This window comes from Helianthus annuus, chromosome 15, assembly GCF_002127325.2.
Source record: "Helianthus annuus cultivar XRQ/B chromosome 15, HanXRQr2.0-SUNRISE, whole genome shotgun sequence".
Taxonomy (NCBI): Eukaryota; Viridiplantae; Streptophyta; class Magnoliopsida; order Asterales; family Asteraceae; genus Helianthus; species Helianthus annuus.
In genome coordinates this window covers 91,789,884-91,814,949 of record NC_035447.2, presented here as the reverse complement: position 1 = coordinate 91,814,949, position 25,066 = coordinate 91,789,884, and the positions used below count along the sequence as shown (strand labels likewise).

Below are 25,066 nucleotides of genomic sequence, written 5' to 3'. Positions count from 1 at the left end.
CGAGTGCCCTTTTAGATACCGTCACTTCACCTCCCTTTTTCAGCCATTGAAGCTTGTACGGTTTCGGGTGACTCTCTGTCTTCAAGGCCAACTTTTGAACTGCCTCTTCAGAAATCAGATTGTCACAACTCCCGGAATCGATGACGAACGTAAAAACCTTTCCCAAAATAGTACATGTTGAGTGGAAGATGTTATGTTTCAGCCAGTCATCCCCATCTGCCTTTGGTGTATAGCAAGAACGTCTAACCACCAAATTCACCCCAACATCACCGGTCACAACCTCTTCTTCGTACTCGGTTTCTTCATCGTACACTGGATTGTTTTCATACTCTTCATATTGTTCGTCCTCAGACTCAGCAAACAAGTGCCTTTTGCCAGCCCTTTTGCACTCCGCCTGACGATGGCCCGTCTCACCACAATTGAAACATCTTGGACCACTACTACTAGCCCCCTTAGAAGTAGGCCCGGTATTGCTACCCCCCGGCTTCTGTTGACTCGGCCCGCCACGAGGCGCCCCACTGCCAGACCCAACGTTTCCCCCAGCAGGGGTAAATGAACCGCCCACCCGACGGTTTTGCTTCTCAAAGGCCAACGCCCGTTGGTGTGCCTCAGGAATGTTTAACGGATCAAAAAGATTCACGGCCTCCATGATTTGAACCCTTAGACCCCCAATATACCGAGAAACAAGTTGCTCCTCCGGTTCTTGAATATCATTCCTCGCAATCAACTGGTAAAACTCTGTGGTATAATCATCAACCGATTTAGCCCCCTGTTTCAAATTCTGCAGTCGCTGGTACATCAACCTCTGAAAATTATGAGGCAAAAAATTGGACCGCAAGCACTTTTTCATCTTGGTCCATGTCACAATCCTTGACTTCCCGAGCCGGTTTCGTGTTAACTTCAATTGTTGCCACCACGCAGAGGCCCTACCACGTAACCTGGTAGCGATCAAGGCCACCCGCTTGTTTTCAGGCACCTCCTTGTACTCGAACACCTCCTCTACGGTAGCCAACCAATCGATGAACCCCTCCGGATTCAAACTAGACCCATCAAATTCTGGAATATCAACTCTAATCCCAGAATCCCAACGCCTGTTACCCCCTCCACGTTCAACCCTTGGTCGCCCTTCCTGTTCGTCTTCGGAAGCCGAACCGTCACCAAATGGGTTACTAAAATCAGAACCATACCCGTCATTGGGTCCCTGCCTCCTACGATTGATCAAATCGGCCATCCGATCAGTCAACTGATTGACCACTTGATCCAACCGTTCATCCATCCTCGCCATAAGGCGCTGCTCCAACTCTCGTTCATACACTTCATCGAGAGGCCTGTTGTTGTTTCTCCTCGGAGGCATTTTGAGCCAGGAATTCGGCTCTGATACCAACTGATGCAGCGCGTGAAACGAAAAAATGAAGATTACACGTTGATTCTACGAATACCCGTGTAGCTCTTCCCCAACCCCAAATTGTAACCCCAAAGGCCACGGAATTTGAAGTGAAAAATCAGTTTTCTCAAAATTCAATTCTGAACTTTTCATTAGCTTTAGCAACATATAAATAAAGACTGAAATTCGAAACGGGCCTAAAAAAGATAACGGGCCAAACACACGGCCTAAAACAAAAAGCCTAAAATAGTTCAAAAAACATAAAACTGCAAATAAGTAATAGAAATAAGCGTTTTTTTGGGCCGGACGATGACCCAAACCGCCGTAGGCGTTTGCAGCAAGTTGGAGCTCGTTCTCGCCTTCGAATCGCCTGGTCGCACGTCCCAAACGGACCCTCGTAGCCCAAGTTAGAGCCATTTTAGTGAAGGCCCTTTCCTTACGCGGTCTTGGGCCTCCAAGTACAAAATAGCCCGTTCCTCCACACTTGAGCCCACATCAAGGAGGAACCAGATCACACTGACAAACATGTCTAACTCGATGGCTTCATCTATCACTGGATTCTCCACTGCACTGTCTGCTGTAACTGGTATGTTTTCATGTTTTCCATTATGTTTAAACAGAACTGATTCAACATGTGGTATTAGAGCATATGTTGATTAGTCAGTTCTGTTTTCGTATCCATCAATTCTGGGATAGAAATCTGGAAAACGGAATTTTGAAAGCCTCATATAATTCACTGCCGGTTTCGAGACGAATATAGCCACTCGAGATCACTGTTTTCCGAAAAAGGTTAATTATGTGTTCACTCGAAATCAAAACGTATAAACTTATATCTGAAATCTGTTTAGAAAGCCTTAAAAATCCAGGTTTCAGGTTCCAGAATTTTGTTCTTATATATAGGGTTCATCATATGTTCTTAGAAAATTAGAAAATTCCTTTATGTTTTGGAATATGATTTGGATTATTGAGTGTTTTTCCATGTTTTGATCTGTTTTAACTCTTAAAATTTTCGAAAAACTGTTATTAGATCAACAGATAAAATATTTGAAATATTTGATAAAATTAGATCATCAATAAAACAGGAAACCATATCTCAAAATCCCTAAGAATTCGAATTTTCAGTTATGTTTTCACATCAACAGCTGTTAACAGGAGTTTCGAGATCCCTTTTAACGACCCGAGACCAAGATCTCGACTCGAGACCACAAGATCTCGACTCGAAATCATAAGTGTTCTCAAATCGTTACAACTCGAGACAACGATTTCGACTCGAGACCATAAGGTCTCGACTCGAGACCACTAAGGTTTCGACTAAGGGCTTCAATCTTCACAACTCGAGACCATGGTTGCGACTCGAGACCTCATCAAGGAGTCGAGATCTCATAAAACACAGTAGTTGAGACCATGATTATGACTCGAGACACTGAGGTTGCGACTCGAGACCTTAATGAGCCGAGACCTCATAATGTTACAAGATGAGTCGAGACTTGACTCGAGATCACACTTGAGACCTCATAACTGAGTCGAGATCTCACTCGAAACCTCATTATTTTGGCTGTTTAATGTGAACTAAGATTTAGCTCGGGGCTCTGCCCCGAACCCCGTACTAACAAGTGGTTTGCTATTAAATAATTGGTTTTTGTAAATACTTAGTTAATTAATCAGAATCAGATAATGTTTTTACAAAACCAAGATAGCTTAACTTGAATGAGCTTCTAATGTATCATTTCTGCCCAAAGTTGATACATCTACTTATCATTCAAGTATTATGAAAGCTATGTTAAGTGTGCATCACAAACGTGAAAGTCTTAATATCTGGCCAAAACTGATTTAATTCTTTCATATATAGCATACTTAACAAGTGCATAACTAAAGTGATTGTTTCATTTCTGGCCAAAGCTGATTTGTCACAAACACTTTGCACATATGCTTAAATGATTACACTTCTGGCCAAATCTGATTTGTCTTCGTTTAAGTAGAATTTTAACTAAGTCTATTATTTTGATGTTAGTAATAGACAATATCACAGCTTCATAACGTAAAATGGTCATTATTTATGCCTGCCTTAGTATTACGTGCCCTTAGATCACATTAGAACTTCTTTCTTAGTATCATAATTCGCTCATCTTATTTCCACTATCAGCACCCAATTGCGGGATTCCACCTTTGACTGGTGATAACTTTGCTGCATGGAAGGATGCTCCCATGCTTACACTTGGATTGCTGGACTTTGACTATGCTATAAGAGAGAATAAGCCAGCGGACCTTACTCCACAAAGTACTGCTGCTGATCAGTTGACTCATGAAAAGTGGACTAGGTGTAATCGGGTCTCTCATGTTCATGAAGTAGTCCATAAGCAATGCAATCAGGGGAGCCATTCCTAATTCTGAAGATGCTAAAACCTACTTGGCTTCTGTAGAGGCGCAATTCAAGGGGACGTCTAAAGCACACGCTAGTACTCTTATCCTCAAGCGGGTGACAACTAAGTATGATGAGAGGAGCGGCATTCGCGAGCACATCATGATGATGAATGACATGGCCAATAAGATGAAGGGGCTGGAAATGGGAATCAGTGATGGTTTCCTCGTTCATTTCATCATTACTTCGCTTGTCCTTTGAAGCATTCAAGATCAATTACAACACTCAGAAGGACAAATGGACGATGAGTGAGCTGGTCGCTATGTGCGTACAGGAGGAAGAGCGTATGAGGATGGATCACACACTACTGATGTTGCTAACTTCACCACCTCCAACTCTAAGAAAAGGAAGAACAATCATCAGAGGAAGGATGCTTCTAAAGTCCAAAGGACAATCCCAATACAAGTGCACTTTCCAGCTCTAAAAACTCTTTAGGCAGAATCCACTGCAAGTTCTGTAAAAAGGTAGGACATATGCAGAAGGAATGCCCTGATTTTAAGGAGTGGCTGGCTAAGAAAGGTAACAATTATTTTATGATACTTGAGTCCTATAATTTAAATGTTCCTGCTAATTCTTGGTGGTTTGATTCTGGTTCTATGGTTCATGTTACCAATTCAACTCAGGGATTCCTTACAATTCGGAAGCAGGAAAGAAACCAAAGAACGCTTAAGGTTGGGGATGATCGAGAATTAAAAGTGAAGGCCATTGGAACATTACAATTATTTATGAAAACTGGTTTATGTATTAAACTTTATGATACCTTATATGTTCCTGAGGTAACTCGGAACCTTGTATCAGGACCAAAGTTAGACATGGATGATTTTATTGTTTCCCATGGTCATCGCAAACTCTTTATCCTCTATGATTCTGTTCTTTATGGTACTGGTATTCTGGATGGTGGTCTCTATAGATTAGAACTAGATGATAATTTTTCCAAATCTTTGTTGTCATATAACATTAATGAATCACTCACAAAGATGAAAGAGAAACGCGACTTAGAGACTTCATCCATGTTGTAGCATCAACGTTTAGGCCACATCTCAAGAGAACGATTAAATCGTCTCGCAAAGGATGAAGTATTACCTCCTCTCGATTTCTCTGATTTTGGAACATGTGTCAAACGTCTTAAAGGTAAAATGACATTAGTGAATAAGAAAGGTGCCACTAGGAGCTCTAATTTATTAGAACTCATTCACACTGATATTAGTGGTCCCTACCAAATCGTTGGCATAACAGGACATACTTCATTTATCACTTTCATTGATGATTATTCTCGTTACATGTACTTGTATCTTATTAAGGAGAAGTCTGAATCTCTTACAACTTTTAAAGATTATAAGGCTGAAGTTGAAAAGCAATTAGATCGTCAGATTAAAGTTGTGAGATCAGATAGAGGCGGTGAATATTATGGAAGACATACTGATGTGGGTCAAGCTCCTGGTTCATTTTATGAGTTTTGTAAGGGCCAGGGGATTGTGAACCAATACACAATGCCTGGTACACCTCAGCAGAACGGTGTCGCTGAAAGAAGAAACCGTACCCTTATGAATATGGTGCGCAGTATGTTAGCCAACACTAATTTACAAAAAAAAGCTATTATTTTGAGTTATAAATAACAGCAGCTCAAAAAGACCATTTTTTTTATCCAGCTCCCAGTTAAAAGTTAAAACGCCATAACAAAAAAGCTATTTTTTAGCTATAATTTACAACAGCTCAAAAAAACCATTTTTTGTGTTGATTTTTGTGCGGTTTATGTGTCTAACCGCCTAAATTAATATTTTTTGAGCTTAGAAAAATCATAATTTGTAGTGTAAAAACACTATAAAACACCCAGTTCAGAAAAAACGCCATGAAAAAACTCAGTTGAAAATGCCATAAAACACTCAGTTCAGAAAAACGTCATGAAAATACCTAGTTAAAATGCCATAAAAACACCTAGTTCAGAAAAACGCCATGAAAATACCTAGTCTAAGATGCCATAAAACACCCAGTTCAGAGAAACGCCATAAAATCCAGTTAATTTTTTTTCGAAAGTATATCAATAGTATACTCGTTGGAAAGATAAAAAAACGCTAAGTTTTATGGTGTGATTTTTTTTCGAAAAATAATCACGTATAAAATAGTTATTGTCGTTTAAATATGATGGGGGAAAATGGCATGTGATTAGCATGTGCATCTTTGTTTGGATCTTCCTATTTTACCCATCCTGGTAGTTCCAAGACCCCTATTATTTACAAAAATGCCATCGCATCAATCTCAGCCACAAACCACTAAGATCTTGTGGCTGAGAATCGTTCTCACCGTTCTCACACTATGAGGCGTTCTCTCCTGATCCTGTTCCTCTATATATATATATATATATATATATATATATATATATATGTGTGTGTGTGTGTGTGTGTGTGTGTTAACGTACAATTTGTGTTAAAATATGATGCGTACAAGATTGCCTTACAACATGCGAATTTTTCTTTACAACATACGATTTCTTTTTTTTCTTCAACATGCGATTTTGTTTTTGTACACCATTCGATTGTAGTTTATAACATGCGAACTCGAAATCTCGTACGCTCGTACGATAAGGCATATTGTACAATACACTTTCACTATATATATAGTGCTAGGATTGTGAGAAAAACTAGGCTAATTGAGAAAGTTGAAAAGCATTTTGGACCACACGTCTTTCTTAAGCAAAAAATGAAAAAAAAATGCAATTTTAATTTGGAAAAGTCGGAGCTTTTTTTATACAGGTTTTTTAAGTGATATATACACATGTGTATATTGTCAATCTTTTAACTATATATGTATTTAAAATTGAAAAAATAAGTATTGTACATTTATGATTGAGGGGAATGATTTAGTTTTAGGTTTTGGGTTTAGAGTTTAATACTAGGGGTTAGTTTTAGTGTTTAGAATTACTATTTAGGGTTTAGTGTTAGTGTTTAGCATTAGTGTTTTAGGGTTTAGTTTTAGTTTTTAGCATTATTGTTTTAGGGTTTAGCATTACATTTAGGGCTTAGCTTTAGGGTTTACGGTATAGAATTTTTTGTTAGCGTTGGAATGAGCGAAATAATCGTTATTTGACCTGATTTCCTAAACTTAATAGTTTAAGGATATGCATTTTTCATAATATACACATACGTATAATTTAAAAATGAGTAAATTACAAGGTTTATCATTTATGTTTGTCCCAAATTTCAGGCGCTGTCCTTTACCTTTAAAATTGATGACTTTTGTACTTAATGTTTGAAAATGTTGCACGTTATGTCCTTTAGGGCAAACCCAGTTATAATTTTCAGTTAAGTTATGTTATGTGCACTGCACATGAGGGTAGAACGGTCATTTCACATCCCCACTTGTCTCCCCCCTTTTAATACCCTAATTTACTTCATCTTCAACCTTCGTACTCATGTGAACCATCATCCCCTTCATTTTCAGTTTGGATCAATCACTCAAGAACAAGAATCATAATCTTGATGAACATTTGAACTTCTACACCGTAACCCAACACCATTCTGCAGCACCACATTCAACACCCTTGTCACTTCATCACACAACCCCGCCGTCCTCTACAACTCGACCATAAGCCAAACCTGGTACATAAAGAGGTTTCATGTTCATCATCACTTTTGTACTTAAGTAGCCTGAGTTAGCACCGACCACCTTATCATCAATATTCTTCGAATCTTCAGTCGACAAATAAGACACCTCATCTTGCTTTAATTTACCACTCTCTGGGCTTGAATAAGTAACATCAGATTCGAGTCTTGGCGAGTCTTAAAATGCCCACTTTGATTTCGATAAGTTCGGAGCCGCAACATATTCTCCATCTTCAACATACTCTCCATCTTCGAGAGAATTTGCAGCCAACAACCTTGGTGATTCCACATCATCTGAAACATTAGAAACAACAGACTCAACAGAAGAAATTCGACACTCACTTTTACTAGCAACCAAACCGATTTTAGGAGACAAAAACCGACTAACAACAGAGCTAGTGGAATAAACTATGTTCTTAGAACAAATCTTCACTTGTTTCTCATCAAATCTGTCCCACACAATCGGTGACCTTTTTCTTCCTCGTAGATCCATCAATGAACCTGTTTCTTTCATCTGAAACTTTAGTAAGTTGAGTGTTGGATCTGGATCTACAAGAAAAAGCTTCTTGTCTTTTTCTCAAAAAGTTGTGTCGTCCGGAACACATATCTCCAGACTCCGATGAATTCCGAAGGTGTTCCAAAGAAATCAACGGTGAAAATCGATCAAGACTCACAGAGCGACGCGATCTTCTTATCCTCAAAGACCACACCAGCTTCAACCCACCGTATACCCACTACCTCCTCCGTTCACATCCATCACACACCCATTAACCTTCGTCATCATCATCACCACATCTACACCATCACACACCCATTAACCTTCCAATCGTAATTCTGAATTGAAGAAGTTCAAATGTTCATCAAGATTATGATTCTTGTTCTTGAGTGATTGATCCAAAGTGAAGATTAAGGGGATGATGGTTCAGATGAGTATGATGGTTGAAGATGAAGTAAATTAGGGTATTAAAAGGGAGAAAGACAAGTAGGGAGGTGAAATGACCGTTCTACCCTCATGTGCAGTGCACATGACATAATTTAACTGAAAATTATTACTGGGTTTGCTTTAAAGGACACAACGTGCAACGTTTTCAAACATTAAGTACAAAAGTCATCAATTTTGAAGGTAAAGGACATCGCCTGAAATTTGGGACAAACATAAAGGACAAAACTTGTAATTTACTCTTTAAAAATTTACTATATACATATATATGTATTTTTCAAAATTGACAATATACATATATCTATATATGCAAAAAAAAATGGCTTGTGGAAAATATGTGATTAGAATGGTTCTGAAGTTTCTCTTACATGATGCTCTTCTTTTAGGATTCCTATCTTGGATAGGGATCCTAAGAAAAAAATATCTTATTTGCGAAACTTAAGATGCATTCTGGACTACACATTTCTTCAAGTCAATTTTTTTTCTTTTACTTGTAATTGCACGTTTTTAAGAGTTTTTTTTTTTTTTTTTCATATATACACATATGGTTCGACTTTCCTTGTTTGGTGAATTGCTGGGCCCAACCAACTAGACCAAGATCATTGTCTCCATGACTTGGATCAACAGTAGGCCTCCCACATCAACACTTCCAATAATACAATCCCTTCACGATGCAGATTGAACTTTTTTTTCTTTATAATATGTCTCGGTATAAATTTGAATTTGTTTACGTTTTACGCCAACTAGCGGTATAAGTTTACGTTTGCCTTTGGCTACATTTTACGTCACGTGGTGGTGTAGATTCACGTTTTTCATCTTTTTGGTCATCGTTTGCTTGCTACTTAGCACGATTTTATGACCCTCGCACCCGCACGATTTTATACGTTTTACGCTAGCACACGGTATAAATTCGCGTTTTTCTTCATCTATGTTTCATATCACGTGGCTTTATAAATTCACATTTTTGTTTTAAGGTTTCCTCTAATGTTGTCATCGTTTGCTTAATACTTAGCACGATTTTACAATCCCCACCCGCAATGCGGGTTAAACGCTAGTTATTAACAAATGGAGTTTGTAGGAAGTTTTTTTTTTTTAACAAAACAGTCCCAACTTACGGTGGTGAAGTCTTGATATGTGTGGGCCCAGATTAGGTTATCGTATGGTAGCTGGTAATCCCAAACAGAGTGCTTAATAGTAGCCCATCTATTATAACTATACACATGCATACAAGTATTCCAAAGCCAATAGGGGTGCTGGTCACAAACAAATTATCATATCTTTCATAACTAATCTAGTAAAAAAAAACAGGTCATATGATTCCTAACCACTCACTTAGACCAATTTGGTTTTAATACAACTAATTCTTTCTAACCTCTTCAACACTTGTTCAATGGACGGTCTATCTTTCAGTTCAGCATGAGTACACTTTAGAACAAGTTTAGCATACTGACATATAGCTTCTGGTGGGTAGTCATCACCAAGACTGGGGTCTATTATATTCATTAGCTTCTTTTTCTTGGGCAGCATCGGCCTCGCCCATTGCACAAGATCTTGCTCATTTTTTGGCCGCGTTTTGTCAAAAACCCGTAGGCCCGTAAGTGTTTCCAGTAACACCACTCCAAAAGCGTATATGTCATTCTTTCCATTTAAATAACCTGTAAATGCCATATGTTATAAGTGTAAAAAATTGAATTAAAATCGCACATCATGGTATTTATCTATTTACATGGTATTAACTCACCTGTTGCCACATACTCTGGAGCTGCATAGCCGTATGTGCCCATTACCTGTGTTATTAGATGTGTCTCTCCATTTATCGGACCATGTGTTGCCAGCCCAAAATCCGCGATTCTTGCATTGAAATCCTATGAAATAAATAATAATAAATAAAAACGTGGCGCACAATATGAAAGTCTTTAACACTACCTTAATTAACTATTGTTAGCAGCATGCTATACCTCATCAAGCAGTATGTTAGAAGTCTTCAGATCACGGATTATGATTTGATTCTCTCTAGAATGCAGATAGGCAATGCCTTTAGCTGTTCCTAGCATTATTTTCACCCGTCTTGACCAAGAAAGTGTTCCTCCAAATCTTTCTGCATTTATTAAAAAAAAAACCTTCAATTTAGTGTCCATTTCATTACCAATATATATTATGCAGACCAAAGAGCGAGATGTATACTTACGTTTCAGTATATAATTCTCTAGGCTCCCCCTATGCAAAAACTCGTAGACCAGGAGTAGTTCCATTTCTTCTGCGCAGTATCCTAATAATTTGGTTATATTCGGATGATTCAATTCGCCTGAAAGTTTCACCTCCGTCTGAGCGCATCCATCATACCATGTTACAACATAGAATAGACATCATTCATACATAGTTACACACTAAAAGAATTAAAAAGAACTACATAATAAAACAGAAAACCAGATTTCTTTATAGAAAGAGATTACAATGAAAAGGATAATAGTCAAGCCAACAAATTAATGATAAAACTAACTAGCTAATGATGATAAAGCTATAATGACAACTATCCTAATATTCAAACTGGAGATAAATGATAAATCTAATAATGATAACTATAACTATAACATATAGTAAACTCAGCTAACATACACATACATGTACATATATACACACACACATAGCAAAAATTACCTCCCATTCTTCAAATCCTTGATAACCATCAGTATCAAGCTTTTTCACAGCAACAGGAATACCAGAGCCAATTTTTGAGGGAGCATATGTTTCTTGTTCAACCCAACCTTTATAAACTTTTCCAAAAGCTCCCTCACCCACAACCCTATCATCACTAAAGTTCCTAGTGGCCATTTTAAGTGCATCTAAACTGAATATTTTCAAACCAGAAACTGCAACTTTAAGTTCTTGGTAACGATCTCCACTTTCAGTCACTAAATCTTCCTTGTTAGAAAATTTATAGGGAAGATACCATTTATTCTGTCTTTTCTTTTTTCCCAAAGGTTCTAGATCCCCGATCACTGAAAAGAAGTTAAAAATATACATTATACGTTCCTTCAATCATGCAGTAGCTATATAATGTAAAGATAAAAGAAACTTGCGGGTTACCAGGTCTAATGGGGCTTTTGACAAGCAACATGTTTCGAAGCATTCTTGATAATGTCATTATCTTTCCAGACTTGATATAAGAATTTGGACTGGAGACTACCAAAGAATCGCCTCTCTCTTGCAATGCTAATGCAGCCTCAAGTGCTACTACCACCTCACCCATAGTCGGTCGGTCTTTGGGTCGAGTCTGCAAGCATTTATCAGCAAGTTCCACAAATGCTTTTAAGCAATCAGGCATGATTTGAGCCTTTACCCTTGAACAGGGGGTTAGCCACAGCAAACTAGGATCAATTATATGGTTCAACTTTCCTTGTTTGGTGAATTGCTGGGCCCAACCAACTAGACCAAGATCATTGTCTCCATGACTTGGATCAACAGCAGGCCTCCCACATAACACTTCCAATAATACAACCCCAAACGAGTAAACATCTGATTTTCTTGTTAATCTTCGGGTCAAGAAATAGCTTGGATCAAAATACCCGAATGATCCTTTAACATCTGTGCTCACATGGGTGCACCCCTGGTCCATCTGACTGATTTTCGACAATCCAAAATCAGATACCTTAGCTGTGATATTCCCATCCAAGAGTATATTCGAGCTTTTGACATCCCTGTGTATGATACGATGGCGGACACCTGTCCCAGTGTGAAGGTAGTCTAATGCACGTGCAGCCCCTATGCAACTCTTGAGGCGATCTACCAACGAAAGATGAGACTTTTGGCTTGACCCTTTGACTTTATGCAGGCGTTCTGCTAGATTTCCACCAGATATATACTCGTACACAAGCATCATCTCATCAAACTCGTCACAGTATCCAATAAGAGACACCAGATTGCTGTGTCTAAACCTTGAAAGCATCTTGATCTCCGTCCAAAATTCAATTGCTCCTTGTTTAGATCTTGAATCTAACCGTTTGATTGCCACTGTTGTTGCACCATTATCAAAGACACCTCTATATACCTTACCAAAACCACCTTTTCCAATGATCATAGACTGATCAAAACCGTTTGTTGCTGATTGCATCTCAGAAAGCAAAAACCTACGACACACATTTTCGGTTGACAAAGATGGTGGTTTCTTATCCTCCCCGACGCTTGTTTCACGAAGTTCCCTCAACATATAAACTATTATATTGAGCAGAATCAAAATGACAATCACATAAGTTAATGCTTCTAGCTTTGGAGTCGAAGAAACCGACGTGTCCACCCGTCCAAGATTTGTACCAAAACAACTGCAATCATGATTTTCAATTGGTGGATAAGCTGTATCTGGCAAACTAACAGATGATATACATAATAAACTATGCAGGAACATCAAAAAACATCCTCTGCTGGAAACCATCTTCCACTGTTAAATACTTAAACAATAAGTCTAACTTTCTGTATGAGTAACAGTCAAGAAGATACGTGAGAAGTTCAAAATCTTGAAATCATCTTCCACAATTACAGTTGACAGTCTGTCTGTATGATCAGTCAAGAAGATACGTGAGAAGTTCAAAATCTTGAAATAATGTGGGCTAAAACTATAACATCAGAATGGATTGTTTGACAAAGTCTATGCGACTGTGGCATAAGCAGGTTACATAAAATATGATGAATGAGAAGGAGGGAGGAAGGCGCATAGGAGGATGAAAATGTCATCCATGGGACTTTTGACATGTCTGGTTACGTGGACTAAATTGCCATTTTAGTCCAGCCGCGGTATTATTTTGCAAATCCATCGTTAAAATATTTATTGGTCTGTTTGGTATAGGGTAATGGAATGAGCGAATGAATGGAGTGGACGAGGGAATGCAATGGATCATTACCATTCCACGTCTTTTTGGTTACCATGTGTGAATGGAATGAGTTATTATTGTGTATTGTTCGGTAGGCAAGAAAAACGGAGTAATAAAATCAGCGGTGAGTGGTGGTGGTCGGTGGTAGTGATTGTGGGTGGTTATAGGTGGCAGTGGTGGTTGTCAGCGGCGGCGATGGGTAGTGGTGGTGGGGGCGAGTGGCGGTGCGGCGGCGACAACGAGTGGTGGTGGTGGCAAGGTGGTCATTGGTGGTGGGTTGCAGCAGAGGTGGCGGTTGGTGGCGGCGGATGCGGTTGGTGGTGGTGGCGTCGACGATGGTGGTGGGCGGCGGCGGCGAGTGTCGTTAGCGGTTGGTTGCAGCTGTGGGTGATAACGGTGGCGAGTGGGTGGCGGCAACGGCGATGGCTGTCGGGTGAGGTGGTGGCGGGTGGCGGCGATGGCGTCGGTGGTGGGTGGTGGTGGTAGTGGGTTGTGGCGAAGGTGGTAGGTTGTGGTGTTGTTGATGAATGGTGCAAGGGGGGATGGAATGGAAAAAAAACATAGGGGGTGGAAAGAATGATTTTGAGGGAATAGAATGCATTTTGGAATGGGTGATTCCATTCCATTGACTAACCAAACACCTTTGTCTTTATTCTCTCGTAATCATCGATTTCATTTCACCTCTCAAAACGCTACCTATGTGTTAGTGTCGTTTCATCATTTGATTATTTATATCCATTACACATAAATTATTTTACTTTATATTGTGAAAGCATTGGATCAATGACGAACATCAAACATTGCACTTGATTCAAGACATGAAGAACAAAATAGGGTAGATGAAGAAGAAGATGCAAGACAAACTCATTCATTTCAATACAATCATCACAGATTACATACCAAACGAGTATACATCATCTTCTACAAGCTGGTTTAGATCACAAAGATCTAAACCCTAGCTTTCTCTCACTAACACATAGTCTCTCTCTCTCTAGGATGTGCACACCAGGAGGAGCAAAAGGTAGGAGAGGAGCACAAAGCTTCAAGAGTTGCCCTAATCTACACAACACACACACATGTATAGGCTAGGGAAAAAATCCGGACAAAACACATTGTCCGGGATACAAAACAATACAATAATCTGAAACACTAGAAAGTCGTCCGGAATGCCTTCAGCAATTGATAATCTTCATTATCATTGACTTTAACTTGGACTCTGCTTTGGTTGACACAGAACTAATAAGCGACAGTTACCCGGCAGGAACTGCACTTACATAATATTATAATACTAGTTTGTAAACCCGTGTATTACACTGATTAAATATAAAAAAAACATAGATTGAATAATATTTTAATTTATAAGTGTTACAAACACGTGTATTACACACGTAAAATAAAAAAATAAATTGTAAATCATACTTCTTTATAATCCTGATCACATAGTTAAAAAAATGTAAAAATTGTATAATCTAATTATTGCGTTTTTCTGATTAGTATTAATATAAGGATGATTTAGTAAAAAAAGATCTAATTATTGCATTTTTTGATTTTACGATAATATTTACTAAAATACATTATATTTATATACTATAAATTTGCAACAATTTGATGCAATGAAGTTAGTACCTTCTGTTTAGAGTGTTGTACAGCAGGTTTCATTACCACCTTCTTAACTCTTTCATACACGTGTCCTTTTCTACCTACAACATAATCAAGAAAAGAGAGGGATCAGATGAGATATATAGAGAGAGTGAGAGACTTGAAGAGGGAGAGACCGTGAAGGAGATGGAGGCCAGCAGTGGTGGTTCTAGGGCGGCGTCGCGCCAGCGACATCCCTGCGGTGGTGAAGATAACAGGGGACACAACCCTGATTCCGGCGAACCTAGGGTTCTTTCCATCGTTATCATGAGTCACTACACCATTCCCACACACAATTCCATCAAACAAAGTTCACCACCTGTTATCACCATCGTCATCATGAGTTACTACATCGAACCCTAACCTACAGTCGACGCTCCTCCCCCTCAAGCCCAGTTACCTTTCAATCCAGATCTTCTTTATGACGGATTTTATTTCCAAATTAGAGTTTTTATCTATGTGGTTCGATTCTTGCAGGTTATCCACCAGGGGCGTATCCATCACAGCAAGGGTAACCCCCTCACTACGGCGCACAAACCTGCTGGTGAAACCAATTGACATTTTATCTCACAAACTGAAGCAAGCATCGGAGCTATGGCTCGACCGTTTTCGAGAAGCTTGTCGTCTTCCCAGAGTTGGCATATGTGTCTGGTTCTCTTCTCTTTCACAATTTTATCTTAGGGCTGGTATTTTTTTATTTTACGATTTCCCCTCTTTGTTTAAAAATAATTTATTTGTGCATGCAATTGTTAAAGATCGTTTTTCTTGATTCGTGAAATCGGTCGTTTGTTTTTTGGTTGAGATTGATGTGATCTTGAGTGGTGGGAAGTTACACGTGGTTTAAATATATATTCTCTTGCATTTTAGAATGCCTTTTTTTGTCATCATATGCTTTACAAAGTTGGTGTTTTAGTCAATTGTAAGTGCAGTTCGTGCCGGGTAACTGTCGCTTATCAGTTCTGTGTCAACCAAAGCAGAGTCCAAGTTGAAGTCAATGATAATGAAGATTATCAATTGCTGAAGGCATTCCGGACGACTTTCTAGTGTTTCGGATTATTGTATTGTTTTGTATCCCGGACAATGTGTTTTGTCCGGATTTTGTCCCTAGCCTATATATATGTGTGTATTGTGTAGATTAGGGCAACTCTTGAAGCTTTGTGCTCCTCTCCTACCTTTTGCTCCTCCTGGTGTGCACATCCTAGAGATAAAGAGACTATGTGTTAGTGAGAGAAAGCTAGGGTTTAGATCTTTGTGATCTAAACCAGCTTGTAGAAGATGATGTATACTCGTTTGGTATGTAATCTGTGATGATTGTATTGAAATGAATGAGTTTGTCTTGCATCTTCTTCTTCATCTACCCTATTTTGTTCTTCATGTCTTGAATCAAGTGCAATGTTTGATGTCCGTCATTGATCCAATGCTTTCACAGTGGTATCAGAGCATGGTTACCGATTCAGAATGGTCTAACCGCCTTCTGAACCACCATTGCTCTTGATTTGATGTTTGTTTCCGCCAAACATCTTGAAGACTTGAAGATTTTGCAGAAAAGTTGAAGAAAATGAAGCTGTTCGTGGTTGTTTTGTTCTCCAAGTTGTTGCAGATATGAGGTTTGATCCAAAAATTGCTCTGTCCGAGTTTTTCTTAGTGTTAAACCCGTCTGAGTTTAAAACTCTGTGTTTGTGTTTCCGGGGTTTTGGTGAACCAGTGTGAAGTCACATTGGGGAGATAGTCCGGAGATTGGTTACTGGATCTGAGTTTTGAGAAACTCTTTAATTGTTCTGAGTTTCAAAGTTTAACTCCTGTCCGAATTTCAACTGTCCAAAGTTTACGACAAGTCCGAGTTTCACTTTGTTTTACTTGGGTCTGAGTTTTAACTCATGTCCGAGTTTCTTGTTCCGGTTTGATACTCAGAATGTTTGTTTCGATGTTTAAACAACAAAATAGTTGTTTTTGATAACATGTGAATTAGTCTCCGAATGTTTCTGTTCTTGTATTCCGATGTTTAACAACAAAACGGTTCCGAGTTTTATGTGGTCTCCGGTCTTTTATGTGGTCTCCGAGTTTTCTTTTTTTTTTATATACTGTTCTCTTGTGGTCTCTGAGGTTCACTGTTCCGATTTAACGGTTCCGAGGTTTTTCATAAGTCTGAGATTTATAATGTTAATCAGTTCAACGTTTGGTAGTGGGTCCGAGTATTGAGATGTTCCGAGTTTTTTGGTAAAAACAGTTTCTCCGAGTTTTGAACCAATTCATCATATTTCTGAGTTTTAAAACTCTTAAAGGTCAAAAGAGTCTCCGAGTTTTATAGCTTGACCATTTTTCCGAGTTTCCGAGTTTTCCGTTTTGTTCCGTTGTTTAACAACTGTTTGTTCCGAGTTTTAAAAGGTCAAAAGAGTCTCCGAGTTACTTGAACATTTTTCTGAGTTTTGATCTATGAAACAACTTTGGGTCCGAGTTTTGATCTAAGAAACAGTTTTGATCTATGAAACAGTTTTACAGTGTTCAACTCCAGATGTGTGTTTCCGAGTTTTGGAATATGTGAAGTTTTGAAACAAGGTTTCTGTCCGAGTTTGAAACAAAGTTCAGGTTCAGAGGTTTGAGTTTTGAAATATGGTGCTCCGAGTTTTGACTTTTAAATTGCTGTCCGAGTTTTCTTTACACCCTTGTTAAAAGATCAAATATCTGAGTTTATGTGTTTCCGAGTTTCAGTTCCGGGTTTTTGCCGATTTTTCTTTTACTCAGAATAATTACTCCGACTTTTGGAATATGCTCCGAATTTTTAAACAGATGTGTTCTGCTCTGAGGTTTTTGAATCAACAACTTCAATCACGAGTCCGACTTTTGATATATAGTCCGAGTTTGATATATGTGTTAATTGTTCCGAGTTTTGCCAATTTTTCTTCATGTTTCCGAGTTTTTCATAGTCTGAGTTTTGCAAACTGTTGTGCATTCAATGTCTGAGTTTTGCAATATGTTATTGGTCCGAGTTTTAAATTCTCTGTGTCTGAGTTAAATCTCTTATCCGAGTTTGGTTGACATTGTGAACAGTTTTGTTTCTTGACTGTGTTCTTGTCTGCTGGTCCGAGTTTTGTTCTTGACTGCCAGTCCGAGTTTGTTCAAAATCAATCTGTTCAAGCTTCAATAGTCCGAGATTAGTCTTTCGAATAGCAGTCCTCGGGTTTCTTCAGAGTTTCCTTTACTTCCTTGCTTGTTTCGAATTTCTTTGTACTCTAAGTATTGTTCCGATGATCTGATTCGAGGTTTCAAGAGCTTCTGGGTTTTACGGGTTCCAAATTTCTAGAATTCCGGGTTACCTGGGGTACTGGATTTTTAGCTATATTTAGAAGTTTGTGGTGTTCGGAAGTTTCGAGTTGTGCATGTTCCAAGTTTTTCTAGTTATTCCGGGTTACCTGGGGTACCGGTTAACTAACTAAGAGTCAGAATTATGTGTAGTTTGGAAACTTGAAGTCGGTTTCGGATTATCGAAAAGTTTTATGGTACTTATGTTGTCCGGATCAAGTGAGGAGGTGAAGAGAATACGACTTGCTTGGATTTTTGTATTGTTTACAAAGAAAAAAGGGGAGTAAAAATTTTGAAATTCCTATTTTCTTTGTAAATCAAAAGCTCGTGGTGCTACATCGAAACAAGTTCATGTTTACATACTATTTTTGAGATTAACTTAGTGTTAATCTTACCAGTGGCGAAGTGTTTATAACATGAAGCAGGTTAGAGCTAGTGTATGATTGAGTTTTGTCAAGTTTGTTCGAGGTTTAATCAAGTGTTAACATGATGAAGCAAATTGTTCGTTTGGCAACTAGTTGAAGGTCATGCCTTTATCATATGCCGGTTAGAGTAGAGAAGATTAGTCTTCTTGGTACCTCTTCCAAGTGGGTGACTGATCGGATTCTCGAAATAGGGGTTCTTACATTGAGGGAGAGATCAGAGACAAAAGTCATCGAGTAATTGGTGGATTTGTGAAGATACGAGATTGGATCTTGAAGATTCGAGATGAAATGATTTCAGACACTCGGTCTCGGTTGAAGACTCTGATCAAGATGGTGGATGTACTTTTACAAAGTTCAGTTTGTTATTAACTTATCGAACTGAGCTTCATGTCTTTGTGAAGTTTGAGGTGTTCAAGGTTGGGCATTGGAAATCCAATGTTTCTTTCTGCTACCGGTTAGGTTTGAAGATTAATGTATCGAGCGATATTCTTACATGTGGTTGTAGGTCGGTTCGCGTTAACTTGATTCGGGAGTAGTTTGAGGGGGAGGATCTACAGTGTTTGATGTTGGATTCTTCGGGTTTCTCAAAGCGGCCTTAAGTGATCGTCAGCAAGTCTTTTATTAGAAGAGTTGAAGATCGCTGTGCTCTGCCAGAAAGATCAAGTTTCAGCCAAAGTTGAAAGCAGCCATGATATCATCAGTCAAGGGGGAGTCTGTAAGTGCAGTATCCGGTGACTGAAGATATCAGCAGTTCCTGCCGGGTAACTGTCGCTTATCAGTTCTGTGTCAACCAAAGCAGAGTCCAAGTTAAAGTCAATGATAATGAAGATTATCAATTGCTGAAGGCATTCCGGACGACTTTCTAGTGTTTCGGATTATTGTATTGTTTTGTATCCCGGACAATGTGTTTTTTCCGGATTTTGTCCCTAGCCTATATATATGTGTGTATTGTGTAGATTAGGGCAACTCTTGAAGCTTTGTGCTCCTCTCCTACCTTTTGCTCCTCCTGGTGTGCACATCCTAGAGAGAGAGAGACTATGTGTTAGTGAGAGAAAGCTAGGGTTTAGATCTTTGTGATCTAAACCAGCTTGTAGAAGATGATGTATACTCGTTTGGTATGTAATCTGTGATGATTGTATTGAAATGAATGAGTTTGTCTTGCATCTTCTTCTTCATCTACCCTATTTTGTTCTTCATGTCTTGAATCAAGTGCAATGTTTGATGTTCGTCATTGATCCAATGCTTTCACATCAATAAAAATTGTACTCAATTTGCTAGGACGGTTAATGAGAGGGGGGGTCTAGAATGAGAGTCTCTGGCCACCACATACACTACCCGGTGACCATCTATTGTTGACGATCCATGAAAGGAGTCGCAGATTGAGTTGGAGCAAGAACATCTACACTCGCACAACAATAATCAGATGCGTTAGCCGTCTGCTGAACGAGGAGGAGCATCACACCGTCACCAGGTATCCTTCTATTTTACCTTATTCACTTGAACCTACGGCCGCCTGTTTAATATTGTTTTTATCGCCTCCGTTTTACAATTTTGACTAACACCAAAGTTAGGGTTCTTTTTGGGGAAATTAAGAATTTAGGTTTGAACGCTTATTCTTCGACCTGAGAGATTTAAGTTTTCCCAAATTTCATTCTTATATTATTATTATTGAATGCTTGGTTTTCATTACGTAACAACACAAACAAGGCAGGGCGTGGTTTTTTCATTCCTCGTTCGTTTTGCAGGAGTAGAAAGTTACCTGGTATGCTGAACCATGTTACGAAGAACTAGAGAAGGCTTTATCTCATAATGGACTTATTGTCGTGTGGTACGAACTAGTTTATCTATAAAATTAATTAAATAATGCATCATAATGTGGTTAGTAACATACTTAAATTAAATTTATTATATTAGTAAGGATAAAGATTAAAAAATATTTTTAAATAAAATATAAGTCTAAATTGTAAGGTTGAAAAAGAGAGTGACACGTGACAATAATTGGAATCTTTTACTAGAAGTTAAATAAGATTGGATGTTTATTAAAAGTTAAATTAGAGTGACACGTAACATGTGGCATTAAGGGGACTTTTTTATCAGTAGATTTGTTACTTTATCATTTTTATCAATAATTAATATTTTAAATCATTTGATTTTAGAAATATATGTGGTTAATCTTAATGAGGTGTTATATTATTAAATAAAGTAATATAATGATATTAATAATAATAATAATAATAATAATAATAATAATAATAAAATAATAATAGTTTTGTTATAGATAATAAGAAACTAACGATTAAAAGTCTTTTTATTTTAAATGATATTCATATTAAATACACACATATTAAAAAAAATATAATGACCCATTATCTTATGTTAAGAGGTGAAGATAATCTTGATATTTAATATGTAAAATTAGTATATTTAAAAGATAAAGTAATTCTTATATTTTTATCTATATATCATATAGTATAATTTAGTAACTCAAGCATCATGATATATCAATTTCTTTTGGTCCAACTCGCCTCGGATCAAAAAGTTCTCATAGTTCTTACAACTGGAGGTGGTTTTCATTTTAGCGGTCTCATATATATATATATATATATATATATATATATATATATATATATATATATATATATATATATATATATGGAGCCGCTAGAATGAGAACCACCTCGAGTTGTAAGAACCGCGAGAACTACACCCCACGGAGCGTCGTTCGCCATGATTTTTTTTACAAGTAGATGTGTATATTATAAACACAGCCGTAAAAGATCATGGCGAACGGCGCTCCGTGGGGTGTAGTTTTTTACACCACAAGTTTGGTGAAAAAAAAAAAAGAAAAAAGAAAAAAAATTAAAAAACACCAAACTTGTGGTGTAAAAAACTACACCCCACGGAGCGCCGTTCGCCATGATTTTTTACGGCTGTGTTTATAATACACACATCTACTTGTAAAAAAAAATCATGGCGAACGGCGCTCCGTGGGATGTAGTTCTCGCGGTTCTTACAACTCGGGGTGGTTCTCATTCTAGCAGCCCCCTATATATATATATATATATATATATATATATATATATATATATATAAGGGGTGGGTTAATGTACAATATTCCTTAATGTACGACACGTACGAGATGAAATTACGCACATTATAAAACTTAAAACCCAAATCACACATGTTGAAAAACCATACATCACGCATGTTGAAAACCATAATCACGTATGTAGCAAATCAGAAATCACGCATGAGGTAAACCCTAATCACGCATGTTATAAAACTAATTACGCATGTTATAATTTAATCTCGTACTACGCTAAGAGATTTTGTATTTTACACTCTCCCTATATACATATATATATATAGGGGAAGGTTCTATGCAGAACACTAAATATTGTGAGAACACGCAGAACAAAAGGAATCACTCATTTTTTCAATCGTAAAAACCTAAAAAGTAAATGAAAATGTTATAAATGTAAGATTTATTGTTTCTCACACTAGAATTTAAAATAAAATATGAAAATTTTTCAGTTTTTAAATAACCTACACACATATAGGTTATGTGTAGGCTAAATTACCTACATGTATGTAGACTATGTGTAGTGAAAAATATATGATTTTTTTATGTATATATAATTCACATATGAATGTAAGAAACATAAAATTTAAGAAATATGAACTTTAAATCCCAAAATTTAGTGATTTAGAGTTGTTCTTTTTGTTCTCGCAATATTTAGTGTTCTGTAATGATCCTTATCCTATATATATATATATATATATATATATATATATGGGGCCGCTAGAATGAGAACCACCTCGAGTTGTAAGAACCGCGAGAACTACTTGATCTGGGGCGAGGTGGACCAATTTTTTTTTCAAAAACGTAAACCACAAACTTGTGGTGTAAAAAACTCGTAAACCACAAACTTGTGGTGTAAAAAACTACACGAACGGCATTTTTTTAAAAATTTTTTTTTGACGAATGTGTTTATAATACATGCATCTACGTTTTTTAAAAAAAAAAAATTGGTCCACCTCGCCCCGTACGGTGTGGTTCTCGCGGTTCTTACAACTCGAGGTGGTTCTCATTCTACCGGTCCCCTATATATATATATATATACATATATATATATATATATATAGCGGAGGGTTCATTATATATATATATATATATATATATATATATATATATATATATATATATATATAAAGTGGGGAACCGGAGAACTTTTAAAAAATGGGGCGTAAAAATCGGCGCATAAAAAAACCAGCACCTAAAAACGGGGCGTAAAAAACGGCGCATAAAAACGGGGCGTAAAAAACAGTTTGTAAAAAAACCGGGTGATAAAACGACGCGTAAATACGAGGGCGTAAAACGACGTGTAAAAACGGGGCGTAAAAAACGGCGCATAAAACCGTCGTAAAAACCACGCGTAAAATCGGGCGTAAAAACGGGGCGTAAAAAACAGCTGGTAAAAACGTTTTTGTAAAAAAAAAATCCTGACTAAAATTGTTTTTTGTAAAAAAAATCAGATTTTAAAATGTTTTTTAATTAAAAAATCAGATTTTAAAATGTTTTTTAATTAAAAAATCTGATTTTAATAAAAAACAATTGATTTAATAAGACAAAAAAGTAATAAAAACAATATATACAATAAGACAAAACAAGCAAATTTACGAAAATGTCTTTTTGACATTTAAATATTAAAAACATAATAAGACAAAAAGAATTTAATATTTTTTTTATAACTTTTAATCTCATTCATTCATCTTCAAAGATCAATGGTTGGAAAGTGATTCTCTTAACTTTAATTGGGGGTGGTTTTCATTTTAGTGGCCCCCTATATATATATATATATATATGTATATAGGATTAGGTTCAAGGGTGAACAATTTCTTGAGAGTGAATTGAGTGAACTAATCTTGGCACGTGATCATTTTTAGATTAAAATGGTAAGAATGACAATAGTCATCTATATTTAATTAAAATCCATTATGTTTGTCATCGCTTAACTCTCTCTCTCTCTCTCTCTCTCATTTTTAATTATTTCTTCATTATTTTAACTATAAGAGATTGAATGGTTTTAAATTTTGGTAGACAATCATGGATTACAACATTATCATTTACATCTTTAGCTCATACGACATTATCATTCTTTTGATTCAAGAAGATGACAAAGACAAAACTATTATAATTTTTTTTCAAACGCATTTTTAGAAATACTTTGTTTACAAATTATTTAATTTCCAAATATTCGTAGCATTCATTTCTTTATCTATAGATTTTGTTTTAATTTTAATTTGAATATTGTTTTTATTTTATTATCCGTATATATAGATATCATATATATTGTTTTTAACTTTTTATAATCATCAACAAATACTGAAAATTTTCTTTGAGATTGAAATTGTAATTTTTTTTTTTGCATTAACTTTTTTTAAAATAAGTGATGAAGTTATTTATTTTTGCATACATGTGACTTGTTTCGTTTTCATTAATTTCATAATTTTTATATGAATCTACTCGTGTGCATACATAATATACTATATGTGATTAATATAGATATATGTTACCATTTCTGAATATAATACACAAATGTATTGTCACACAACAACCGATGGCGGAATCATCGGGATGTGGAATGATGTGAATAGGTTGCTCGAGAGAATCCCTAACGACTAGTTGTGACAATATTTATTAAGGTTCAATATCCCATACTATCAAACAAACCATTTTCACAAAGTCGAAACAAAATTCAGTAGTTTCTCAAACAACAAAACGAACAAAACTTGCAAAATTTCAGTTTAGTTTAGGCGGGTTTCTAGACTTCCTAAACCAATTCCAGCAGTAATTCCATCAACCTGTCACAAACGTTAAAATAAAGTCAATATAATAATGTAAAGGTGAGTACACAAGTTTGCATAAGTATAGTAGTAAAAGCGTTTACGCATAACCAGCATGTAACACGTAGAGGGTGAATCAAGTAAGCTATTGACAATGACACAAGCTAACCAACATGACTGGGAGTAGAGTATGCGCGATACGTGTTCACCGAAGTGAGCAAGTAAAGTAAGTAAACCTTAACAACCCCTGAATAAACAGGTGCCGAGTCCAAACTATCGTACTATCGTTGCTAAGGGTGGTAGGGCAAGTCATCACTGTGTAAACATAGCAAACAAGCATTTAACTAGTCACGTATAACATGCGAGAGCGGTTAGCGTTTATAAAAGAGTTTAAGCGTTGTGTTTCGATATAGAACGTATGTAACACCCAAAAGTGAGTTAAGCAAAAAAGGGTCCGAGTATACTCACAGTGCGTGCTTAGCAAGTAAACACGGTCTAGAATGGATTGAAGGGGGCGCCGGATCAGCCTCCGTAGGGGAACAGAAGCATAGGTCTTCTAAAGTGTTGAAACGGTCGAAATCGGAGTGTCGAGTGGGATATAGAGGCTTCGTATGAAGCTAATGCATTCGTACGAAGGCGTGCCTTCGTA

The 25,066-nt window shown here is 37.1% G+C and overlaps 1 protein-coding gene across 1 annotated transcript; it reads right to left on the bottom strand.

Moving 5' to 3' along the window:
• Window positions 1–7,580: 7,580 nt before the first annotated feature.
• LOC110881738 lies at window positions 7,581–12,771 on the bottom strand. The gene is made up of 8 exons (XM_022129906.2): window positions 11,430–12,771; window positions 11,001–11,341; window positions 10,489–10,666; window positions 10,301–10,428; window positions 10,084–10,207; window positions 9,715–9,997; window positions 8,175–8,197; window positions 7,581–7,951 (listed from the first exon to the last, which is right to left on the bottom strand). The coding sequence occupies exons 1-8, from the start codon at window positions 12,769–12,771 to the stop codon at window positions 7,581–7,583; spliced, it is 2,790 nt and encodes a 929-aa protein (XP_021985598.2).
• Window positions 12,772–25,066: the final 12,295 nt, after the last annotated feature.

Bases quoted from the DNA above. Each gene is read 5' to 3' on its own strand.
- LOC110881738 (XM_022129906.2), bottom strand. From the start codon at position 12,771: ATGGTTTCCAGCAGAGGATGTTTTTTGATGTTCCTGCATAGTTTATTA. The intron at 10,208-10,300 runs GTATAGCATGCT...TTTATTTCATAG, and splicing joins CTAACATACTGCTTGATGAG to GATTTCAATGCAAGAATCGC. The intron at 9,998-10,083 runs GTGAGTTAATAC...TGGCATTTACAG, and splicing joins TCCAGAGTATGTGGCAACAG to GTTATTTAAATGGAAAGAAT.